This window comes from Mirounga leonina, unplaced genomic scaffold (genome assembly GCF_011800145.1).
Source record: "Mirounga leonina isolate KUSES-001 unplaced genomic scaffold, KU_Mleo_1.0 Mir_204, whole genome shotgun sequence".
In the NCBI taxonomy this organism is placed as follows: Eukaryota; Metazoa; Chordata; class Mammalia; order Carnivora; family Phocidae; genus Mirounga; species Mirounga leonina.
The window spans coordinates 299,437-311,854 of NW_023270513.1; the positions used below are offsets into that span (position 1 = coordinate 299,437).

At 38.0% G+C, this 12,418-nt stretch overlaps 1 protein-coding gene across 1 annotated transcript in view; it reads right to left on the bottom strand.

Moving 5' to 3' along the window:
• Positions 1-12,418, bottom strand: part of OPHN1 (oligophrenin 1) — a gene marked incomplete at its 3' end in the record, with an annotated part of 473,440 nt that overhangs the window by 289,176 nt on the left and 171,846 nt on the right. The window contains exon 3 of the mRNA XM_035028614.1: positions 3,400-3,495. Within this exon, the coding sequence (XP_034884505.1) occupies positions 3,400-3,495 (96 nt within the window). The remainder of the gene's footprint in view (positions 1-3,399; positions 3,496-12,418) is intronic.

The following is a 12,418-nucleotide window of genomic DNA, read 5'->3' on the forward strand; positions in this document are numbered from 1 at the left end:
GGCGGCGCTATTTTTATTTTTGTTTATAAGCCATCACGCTCAAACTCACACACCTTTTTCCTAAACAGCACTTGTTGACATTTACGGTAAGATGGGTGTTGTACCCTCAGTGGGCCCACCCCTTACAGCTCCTTGGGCATTGGTCTCACCCTTTCAAATCTAGGGGGAGGCTCCAGGGCCTCTGCACTCTACGCATGTGATGGAAGTGGCAGCCCTGATGATCTCAGCATTGGCTTCAGAGTCCTTCTTCTCTTGTCTTTGAAAAATAGTGCACATTCATAGCCAAATAGCTATATGGTCTGGTCTAATAGGGTCTAAGAAGTCAGTCTTCCTTCATTTTGTCCCATTTTTGTTTCCTATAGTCCCAGCTGGTAGTGTTTCTGCTCATATAATCCCATCTCTATTCCTGGCTTCTGTTCCATGGTTCACACCCACATTGATCTCCTTATGCAATGGTCAGTCCACCACACCCTTGGTGTTCTCTTCCAAACACACTGTCATTTTTTGTAACGTGGACAGGCAGAGAAGTGTCCAAATCTTGAAGTTCTGGTTCCATTTTGTTTAATAATTCCATCTTCATTTTTCTCCTCTCAGCTTTTGGTAGAAACAGGGGGAACCAAGCCATTCTTTTAACACTTTGCTTAGAAATTTCCTCAGCCAAATATTCAATTTTTTCAGTCAGAAAGCACTACCTCCTACAGAACACTAGAATGCAAACACAGTTCAGCCAAGTTCTTTGCCTACTTTATAACAAGGATTGCTTTTCTCCATTGTCTAATAACATGTTCTTCATGGAAACTTTCTCTATGGCTCGCCTTTTTTCTTTCTGAGCTCTCACCACAATTGCCTTTAAAATTCCACTCAAGACAGGGCGCCTGGGTGGCTCAGTTGGTTAAGCGACTGCCTTCGGCTCAGGTCATGATCCTGGAGTCCCGGGATCGAGTCCCGCATCGGGCTCCCTGCTCAGCGAGGAGCCTGCTTCTCCCTCTGACCCTCCCCCCTCTCATGTACTCTCTCTCATTCTCGCTCTCTCAAATAAATAAATAAATCTTTAAAAAAAAAATTCCATTCATGACAATCTAGGCTTTTCTTAGCATGCACCTCCAAACTTTTGCAGCTTCTTCCCATTACTCAGTTCCAAAGCTACTTCCACATTTTTAGGTATTTGGTACAGAACACCCTGACTTCTCAGTACCAATTTCTTTCTGTCTTACTAAGTTTAGGATGCTATAACAAAATACTATAGACTGGGTGGCTTATAAACCACAGAAATTTATTTCTCACAGTTCTGGAGGCTGAAGTCTGAGATCAGAGTGTCAGCATAGTTAGGTTCTGGTGAGCGCTCTTCAAGGTTCTAGACTGACAACTTCTTGTGTATCCTCACGTGATGGAAGGAGGGTAAAAGAGTCCTCTGGTGTCTCTTTTATGAGGGCACTAATCCCATCCATGAGGGGTTCCACTTTCATGACCTAATTACCTCCCAAAGACTCCAGCTCTTGATACCATCATATCAGGGGTTAGAATTTCAACATATGAATTTTGGGAGGGACACAGAAACACTTAGTCCATTGCAGAGTACAAAGAAATCAAGTCTTATATTAACAATGACTAAACAGTTAACATATATTTAGGCACTGTGCACACTTGGCATTGATCATCTCAACCCTATTTCAAAGATGAGAAAAATTAACACTCAAAAAAGGGAAAGCCACCTCCCCAGATTACATAGATAATAAGTTCCAAAGCTGGAGTTCAAATTTGGGCTATCTGACTCTAGAGCTCATGATATTAACTTTTAAATAAGTCATGCCCTTAAACAAAAATAGATCTGTAAAATTAAAACGAAGTGGAGTGAATAAATAATCTAAATGCAAATGTGTGCCTCATTAGTTAAACTACCACATTTACCAAAACAGTCATCAATCTTAGTCTCATAGAAGTATTCATTGCAGTACTATTTATAAGAGTGAAAAATTGGAAATAAGCTAAACAGTTGAATATCATATAAACTATGGCTCCTATAATAAAGAGATCTGAATTCATCCATTATTTATTTACTCAACAAACATGTGCTGAGTATCTACTATATGCTAGGCACCCTCTACATGTTGGGGAAATAACAGTGAATAAAAACAATGTCCTTGCTCCCCCATGAAACTTACAAAGAATTTTAAATGATATCAGAAGCTGATGATGATAAACTGTTAGGTTAAAAAGATAAAATTATGTATTTTGCATGAACTAAATTGCATACACATAAGAGATACATGTACAAAAGACAGCTAAAATATAACATGCTAATACCATCTAATACATTGTTTCTGTGATGGAATATCTTACTATCATAGGTAATTTTATACTTTTATATATTATTCATATTTACTACAATGACCATTAAATAATAATAATACATTTTCATATTTTAATGCCGGGGTTCATAAATACAACCTTGTAACTAACTTGTTTCACTGACATTAAATTATTCACAATAGTTCTGTGATTCAGTGTTCTTGTCTAGCAAATGCTTTACACTAATTCTTTAGCTCACTGGTTACTGAACTTTTTCTTAAATGACCAGAGCAGGTATTTTAGGCTTTGAAAGCCATCCAGTCTCTGCCACTTCTACTCAATGTTGTTGTCCTACAACAAAAGTACCCTTAGACAATATTTTTTTCCCTTAGACCATATTTAAACGAATATATGTGGCTGTGTTCCAACAAAACTTTACCAAAAAAAGGTGGCAGGCAAGATTTGGCCCAAGGGCCATAGTTTGCTGACACTACTATAACTTCATAACAACTAATACAAAGTTCTTTAACGTCCACTATTCAATCTCTTCCTGGTAACATTCTTGATATTAATATTAAACACATTTTATAGATGATAAGACTAAGGCTCAGAAAAAGGAAGTATCTGTCCGAGATCACACAGCTCATAGAGTGACTTGTTAAATTCAGTTCCCAAGAGAGATGTCAAATGTCCTGTTGTCTGAAAAGCTGGACATATATAGATGTTACTTTTAAACATTCTAGAGGAGTTTATTCCTTGGAGGACTGTTACTCTAAATCATTTTGGAATTTTTTTTAAAAAAATCACTCTTTAATTGATATTTTACAAAAATATCTATTTTCATGTATTAGATTCTTTAAAGAAAAAGTTCCCTACAGATTGACTAAGTCAAAGGCCTCAGTGGAGGCTTAAGGGCTATCTTCCTGTTGCTTTGGTTTGAGAGGGGAAGGGGACTGGGAGACAATGTTTCTTTACCCTTCTTAAGCAGCCTCCCATGATCTTGACACTAGACCACAGAGGATGAAGATGCCCAGGTTCCCTGTATCCAAAAACCGAGGAGTTTCAGAACTGCCTTCAGAGGCACAAGGCCACATGTAGCTGAAGACTTACCAATGTTAATCTCGTCATCAGTCAGAGTGTCTCCAATAAAATCAAACTGAAAGGACTGAAGTGTCTGAGAAAATTTCTGAACAGCTGAAGAATAATCTGCAAAGTAAGAGCAACAGAAGAAATGGTCAAGACTGCTGTCCTTTAACGGATTTACTCATTTCAGATAAGGCTGATAGAAGAAAAGCAAAAGGAAGTTCTCCCAGTAGTTAGCAACTTGCATTTAATAAAGTTAAACAAAAGATCAGAACTTCAGTACAAGATTTAAGCAACTAAAACCATTAAAGAGGAAGGAGAGCAGCATGGTGAAGTCCTTCTTTTAAGTTATAGGACATGTTTTAATCTCAATTCCTGTCCTCTCTGACCCCTCCTACCCAAAGCCTGTAAGACTTAAAATTACTTAGTTTTACTCCTAAAGAGGCTCTTTAAGCATTAATTGAGCACCAATTACGGGCACTAACTAAATGCTTTCTCACCTCTCACCAAACAAATACCCACAATCATTCCACAAAGGAAAAAAATAGCTGAATTTTAGAGCTATGGTACTCAAAGTCCCTGAGCTAGTCAGCAGTATCAAAAGTAGAAGCCAGACGGTCTGTCTGTTTCTCCAGGGCCTTTTCCATGGCAACACAGGCACAACCTAGACATTTTACACATTAACCATATGGCAGCCTGGGTTAGGATACTATCTGGCAGGAGAACAAATTGTTCACATAGTTTTCAGCAAGGGACCTGAACTAGGGAGGCAATTAATGAAAAACTTCAGGGTGGTATGCCCAGACAAATGCTTTTATTTTTGGTGAATAATTTTGAATTTTATTATATGAAAGTCTAATGAACGTATAAAACTAAATCACATTTAGCTAGCCTTTTGACAAATTATCTTTAGTGAAATTTTTAAAATATGACCTTCACCAAAAGGTACAGCCAAACTCTCCAGCCTTGCTACTCTGAGTGGTTCTCAGAGCAGAATCATCATCACCAGGGAGCTTTACGGAAATACACATTCCCAGGTCAAACTGCAGACTTACAGAATCAGAAACTGCATTTTCATATACTTCATACGTCCTTTAAAGTTTAAGGGGCACTCCTCCCACTAACTAAAGTAACACATTAGACTATCTTCTAGGGACGCTCAAACTTTTGGTTATTTTTGCTTCCCTTTTCCTATTTCTTCTTTAACTCCATATCTTCATCCTCCTCCACTTTCACATCTATCAGATACATAGCCTTATGAGAGTTTTTACTCTCAGACTAACAGAAAGGGAGACAATGCAAACAATAACATCTATTCCTTTCAATAAAAAGCTAAGACGGTTAGGCACAAACACAATAGAACATGTTCAGACATTGGGTTGGAAAAGATTAACCTGCCTAGAATTTTATTGTCCTCTTGCCTACATCACATTTACAGAAGAGCTTATTTTCAGTATTTAGATCCTTGACCCTTTAAACACATCACTGGTGAGGAGGAGCCAGGGAGAGGAGGAGGAGAAGCAGGAGAAGGAAGAGAAGGAGGAGGAAGAGAAGGGGGAGGAGGAAGAGGAGAAGGAGGAGAAAGAAGAAGAGGAGAGGAGCAGTGGCGCAGCTAGTTAGGCATCTGACTCATGATTTTGCCCCAGGTCATGATCTCATGGGTACTGGGATTGAGCCCTGTGTCAGGATCCGTGCTCAGCGGGGAGTCAGCTTGAGAATCTCTGTCTCTCTCAGCTCCTCCCCCCACTCGCTCACACTCTCTCAAATAAATCTTTTAAAAAAGAAGAAGAAAGGTTTGACAAAGAGTAGGGACTACAGACCAACTTACCATGCCTTCTCAAATTTCCACACTTTGGAGTAACATTTTCTACATCAAATCTGGTACACATAAATGTAAGAAGAACATGCACACCCTGTTTTCCATATGTCATCATAAAGAAAACACAAAACTGGCTCCATGGCTGGAAAACAATCACTTTCCTCTGGCCTCCTTGGCCAGTAGCAGAAAAGGACAAGCTCAGAATTCCCCCATGTGCTTTCTGTGTCACTCAGGGAAATTAAATAAGAATATTCATTATATTGACCTTTCACAAATACCTGGATTCCTTCAGTTTTTTCTTAATACAAACAAGGTACACTTAATAATCACTCCTCTTTTAGAACTATTTGAACATTTCAGAAACCACAAATATTATGATTTTTTACATTTATATTATTTTGTAAGTAAAAGCATGGGGTAAGAAAGAAGTTGCATTCATTCCCATTTTCATTATTTGCACCAACTTCTCCAGACCTCAGGCCTGATTGAAAACACTACTTTACATTTGCACAGAGCTTGAAAAAGTTTACGAAGGACTTTCCATAAGCACTCTCATTTACTCCTCTTGAATACACAAAGATAGGCATTCCTATACTTACCTTATAAATAAACAAATAAAAAATAAGACAATGCAAACAAATCACATTCACAAATATGAACAAGCATAAATTTGCAGCTCTTGATCAAAAGAAGGTCTCATATAAATGGCCTCTGTACTAATAAGAAGAGTGTCAGGAATGAGTCCTATATTTCAGATAAATGAGTTGGGTAACTTTTGGACTCCAAAGAATCAATAGATAACATAGCAATCCTTGTTATCTATGGGGCACTTATTTCCTAATCAAAATAAAATTTACTGCATCACTCTATTGCATCGTTATTTTATCTTTCCTAATACTTCTGCATCCCTTTCGACCAAGCCTCTATCTCATAGGTGTTCAAGCTATCTTTGAGGGTTATCTCTACACCACATTCATATTCATCTGTCTTTTATAGTGTTTTTCACTCACTCATTCTACAATGTAGCAGGATAGTATTTCTTACGCAACTGAAGCTTTCTGGGAAAAAGGTAAATTAAAACAAGACTAGTCAGGTAATTAATGTTGTATAGAAACCAATTTACTTATTATCACTATTATTGTCTATGGAATCATATGGAACATACTCTTATATCCAAATTACTTTGGTCTTCACAAAATCTTAGAAATTAATTGACCTGTAATTCATTTTTTTTTTTTGCTGAGTAGATTCCATTATATAAATATACCATAATTCATTCATTCACCTATTTATGGACATTGTGCTGTTTCCAGTTTTTCACTAGTGTGAAGAACATTAAACATTCATATATCAATCTTTCTAAGACATGTATTTTCATTTACCTTGGGTAAATACGTAATGGTTTTTACATGGTTATGGGTTACAGGATTAGTTGAAAGTGTACCTTAAAACGTACAAAAAATGGTCAAATTACCAACTAACTCTACACCTTACAGAACTAGAGAAAAAGCAACAAACGATGCCTAAGACACACATTAGAAGAGAAATAATTAAAATTAGAGCAGAAATCAATGAATTAGAAACCAGAAACACAGTAGATCAGATCAACGAAACCGGAAGGTGGTTCTTTGAAAGAATTAATAAGATGGATAAACCACTGGCCAGACTTATCCAAAAGAAAAGAGAAAGGACCCAAATTAATAAAATGATGAATGACAGGGGAGAGATCATGACTAACACCAAGGGAATAGAAACAATTATTAGAAAATATTATCAACAACCCTATGCCAATAAACTGAGCAATCTGGATGACATGGAGGCCTTCCTGGAAACCTATAAACTGCCAAGACTGAAACAGGAAGAAACTGACAACCTGAATAGGCCAATAACCAGCAATGAGATTGAAGCAGTGATCAAAAACCTCCCAAAAAACAAGAGTCCAGGGCCTGATGGATTTCTTGGGGGAATTCTACCAAACATTCAAAGAAGAAATAATACCTATTCTACTGAAGCTGTTTCAAAAAATAGAAACAGAAGGAAAACTTCCAAACTCATTCTATGAGGCCAGCATTACCTTAATCCCCAAACCAGGCAAAGACCCCATCAAAAAGGAGAACATTTCAGACCGATATCCCTGATGAATATGGATTCCAAAATCCTCAACAAAATCCTAGCTAATAGGATCCAACAATACATTAAAAGGTTCATCCACCACGACCAAGTGGGATTTATCCCCGGGATGCAAGGGTGGTTCAACATTCGCAAATCAATCAGAGTGATAAAACACATTAACAAGAGGAGGGAGAAGAACCATATGGTCCTCTCACTTGATGCAGAAAAAGCATTTGACAAAATACAACATTCTTTCCTGATTAAAACTCTGCAGAGTACAGGGATAGAGGAAACATTCCTCAAGTTCATAAAATCCATCTATGAAAAACCCACAGTGAATATCATCCTCAATGGGGAAAAGGTAAGAGCCTTTCCCTGAAGATCAGAAACACATCAAAGATGTGGACTCTCGTCACTATTGTTCAACATAGTACTAGAAGTCCTAGCAACAGCAATCAGACAACAAAAAGAAATAAAAGGTATTCAAATTGACAAAGAAGAAGTCAAACTCTCTCTTTTCGCAACGACATGATACTTTATGTGGAAAACCCAAAAGACTCCACCACCAAATTACTAGAACTCATACAGCAATTCAGTAATGTGGCAGGACACAAAATGACAGCACAGAAATCAGTTGCTTTCTTATACACTAACAATGCAATTGTAGAAAGAGTAATTAGAGAAATGAGTCAATTTACAATAGCACCAAAAACCATAAGATACCTCGGAATAAACCTAAACAAAGAGGTAAAGAATCTATACTCTAAGAACTACAGAACACTCATGAAAGAAATTGAAGAAGACACAAAAAGATGGAAAAATATTCCATGCTCATGGATCGGAAGAATAAACACTGTTAAAATGTCTAAGCTACCCGGAGCAATCTATACCTTCAATGCCATCCTGATCAAAATTCCAATGACATTTTTCAACGTGCTGGAACAAACCAACCTAAAATTTGAATGGAATCAGAAAAGACCTGGAATCGCCAAGGAAATGTTGAAAAAGCAAAACAAAGCTGGGGGCATCACGTTGCCTGATTTCAACCTAAACTACAAAGCTGTGATCAGCAAAACAGCATGGTACTGGCACAAAAACAGACATACAGACCAATGGAAGAGAACACAGAGCCCAGATATGGACCCTCAACTCTATGGTCAAATAATCTTTGACAAAGCAGGAAAAAACATGCAATGGAAAAAAGACAGTCTCTTCAATAAATGGTGCTGGGAAAATTGGACAGCCACATGCAGAAGAATGAATCTCGACCATTCTCTAACACCATTCACAAAGATAAACTCAAAGTGGATGAAAGACCTCAGCGTGAGACAGAAATCCATCAAAATCCTAGAGTTCGAGAACAAAGGCAGTAACTTCGTTGAAATTGCGCACAGCAACTTCTTTCAAGATACATCTCCAAAACCTAGTGAAACAAAAGCAAAAATGAACTTTGGGGCTTCATCAAGAGAAAAAGCTTCTGCACAGCAAAGGAAACAGTCAACAAAACAAAGAGGCAACCCACAGAATGGGAGAAGATATTTGCAAATGACACTACAAAGGGCTGATTTCCAAGACCTATAAAGAACTTCTCAAACTCAACACCCAAAAAACAAATAAGTCAAAAAATGGGCAGAAGACACGAACAGATACTTCTCCAAAGAAGACATACAGATGGCTAACAGACACATGAAAAAGTGTTCATCATCATTAGTCATCAGGGCATTTCAAATCAAAACCACACTGAGATACCACCTTAGACCAGTAAGAATGGCAAAAATTGACAAGGCAAGAAACAACAAATGTTGGAGAGGTTGTGGAGTAAGGGGAACCCCCTTACACTGTCGGTGGGAATGCACGTTGGTACAGCCACTTTGGAAAACAGTGTGGAGGTGCCTCAAAAATTTAAAAATAGAGCTACCCTATGACCCAGCAATTGCACTCCTGGGTATTTACCACAAAGATACAGACGTAGTGAAAAGAAGGGCCATATGCCCCCCAATGTTCATAGCAGCAATGTCCGCAATATCCAAATGGTAGAAAGAGCCGAGATGCCCTTCAACAGATGAATGGATCAAGAACATGTGGTCCATATATACAATGGAATATGACTCAGCCATCAGAAAGGATGAATACCCAACTTTTTTACATCAACATGGATGGGACTGGAGATTATGCTAAGTGAAATAAGTCAAGCAAAGAAAGTCAATTATCATAGGGTTTCACTTATTTGTGGAACATAAGGAATAGCATGGAGGACATTAGGAGAAGGAAGGGAAAAATGAAGAGGGGGAAATTGGAGAGAGAGATGAACCATGAGAGACTCTGGACTCTGAGAAACAAACTGAGTGTTTTAGAGGGGAAGGGGGTGGGGGGATGCATTAGCCTGGTGATGGGTATTAAGGAGGGCACATACTGCATGGAGCACTGGGTGTTATAAGAAAACAGTGAAGCATGGATCACTACATCAAAAACTAATGATGTATTGTATGGTGACCAGCATTACCTAATAAAATTAAATTAAATTAAAAAAATAAAATCTTTTTAGTAAAGCATTTCTGAGATACAATGTTATATTAGTTTCAGGTATACAACATAGTGATTCAACAACTCTATACATTATGCTATGCTCACCACAAGCATAGCTACCCTCTGTCACCATACAATGCTATTAAAATGCCACTGACTATATTCCTATGCCGTACCTTTCTTCCTGATGATTTACTCATTCCATAGCTACAAGCCTGTAACTCCCATTCTCCTTCACTCCTTCACTCATTTTGCCCATTCCCCTACTCACTTCCCCTCTGGCAACCACCAGTTTGTGTGTGCGTGTGTGTGTGTGTGTGTGTATCAGGGAAATATTTTCCTGATTTCCCTGATAGCTTTATTTCCCTGATAGCTAATAATTAATATATATGTATACATACGTATATATATATGTATACACACACACACCACATCTTATTTATTCATTCATCTATCGACGGACACTTGGGTTCCTTCCATATATTGTCTATTGTGAATAAAGCTACAATAAAAATCTGGTAAATGACTTTTTTTATTTTAATTTTAACCATTCCAATGGATGTGTGGTGGTATCTCACTATAGTTTTAATTTGCATTTTCTTGATGACTAATGGTGCTAAGTAGTTTATCATGAACTTATTAGGCATTTACAATATCTTTTTTTCATGAAGGGTCTGTTAAGACTCTAGCCAGTTTTTTTTTTTCTTTTTAAAGATTTTATTTATTTATTTGACAGAGAGAGACACAGTGAGAGAGGGAGCACAAGCAGGGGGAGTGGGAGAGGGAGAAGCAGGCTTCCCGCGGAGCAGGGAGCCTGATGCGGGGCTCGATCCTAGGACCCTGGGATCATGACCTGAGCCGAAGGCAGACGCTTAACGACTGAGCCACCCAGGCGCCCCTCTAGCCAGTTTTATACTTGGGTTTTTGTGTTCTTATTGTTGAGTTATTGAGCTATAAGATTTCTTTATATATCCTGGACACAAATTTTTCTGTCATATATGTTATATATAACAGATTATATAATATATATGTATGATAGATTATATAATATACCTAATAGTCTCTAATAAATTAAAGCCTTAACAATCTAAGGATTCTCTGTTTAAGATAAAATATTGAATCTTGATAATACCAGTGTACTTTGTTGTGTATTAAGTAAACCTAATCAAATCACTCTCTCCCTAGCTCTGCTGTAGCACTGAAAACCAACAGTTTCACAACTATGATAGCTGCGAAAACCAACAGGTTCGCAGCCACCAGCTAGGGCAGAATGGGGTTGGAGTTTTACAAGGCTGCACTCTTACAGAACTATCACTATTTTTCTATTTTAACAGGTCCTTAACGTTCCATTCTTAAGTCTAGTCTCTGTTCTAACAAAGCTCATTCTTTGTAAACAGTGCTGTTTTGGGGGCATTTGTGAAAAACAATCATCTCAAATTTTTAAAAAATTGTGGTAGCCCAAGGCAATGTAAAAGTTGGAGTTATCAAGAGGTTGACCAAAATATTTACTGTGATATTATGATTTATAAGAAATATATATTTGATCATTCAGATGACCAGAATGCATTTCTCATATATAGTAGGTCTTCATCCACCATTCCCAGCTCACAGCTCCCAAAACCCTTGAAATTTTCTCTGATGAGAGCCATAAAATTGTCTTTTGTTAGGTTAATCGCATGATTTTGGACCACACCTAAAAATGGGGACTGGTTGCCAGGAGAACTAACCATGTGATTAGAGCACTGGAACTCTCATTCTCACTCCCCTGACCTCTGTGGAGGAGAGAGAGACTAGAGGTTGAATCAACCACCAATGGCCACTGATTTAGTCAATCATGCCTATGCAATGAAGCCTCCATAAAAACCTAAAAGGAACTTCCAGGTTAGTAAACATGTAGAGAAGTGGGGAGAATTGTATGCTCAGACAGTGCATGGAAGCTCCACACCCTTTTCCCATAATATGCCCTATACATACCTTCTATATGGCTGTTCTTATGTTATATCCTTTCATAATAAGCCTGTAATCTAGTAAGTAAAATATTTCATTGAATTCTGCGAGTCATTTTAGCAAATTAATCAAACCTAAGGACATTGTGGGAACCTCTAGTTTATAGCCAATTGGTCAGAAGCACTGGACTTGTGATAGACATCTGAAAGTGGTAGCGCAGTCTCGTACAACTGAAACCTTAACCTGCATAATCTGGTTTCCAGGGAGATAGTGTCATAGTTCAGTTGAATGGTAGGACATCTAGCTGGTATTCAGAAAACTGCTTGTTAGTGTAGGGAATCTACTCCCAAAAATACATTGGAATTGGGTCCAAGATCACAAAATGCTTCATAAAAAAATTAGAAAATGACAATTTGGAGAATGACATGTGCACAGGCCCTATGCAAAGCTACAACCTATCCCTACGAATCTAGAAAGACATGTGCATGTGAAGGAATGTGTGCACACCTCAGACTGTGTGTGTCTATGTCCATGAAAGACTTGAGATGGCCCTAATCTCTCACTTCTATCTGACCTTGAGGCCCTGAACAAGAAGAGAAAATGGTAGGCAGAGTTGTGAACTGACTGGCTGAATGTTGGGGG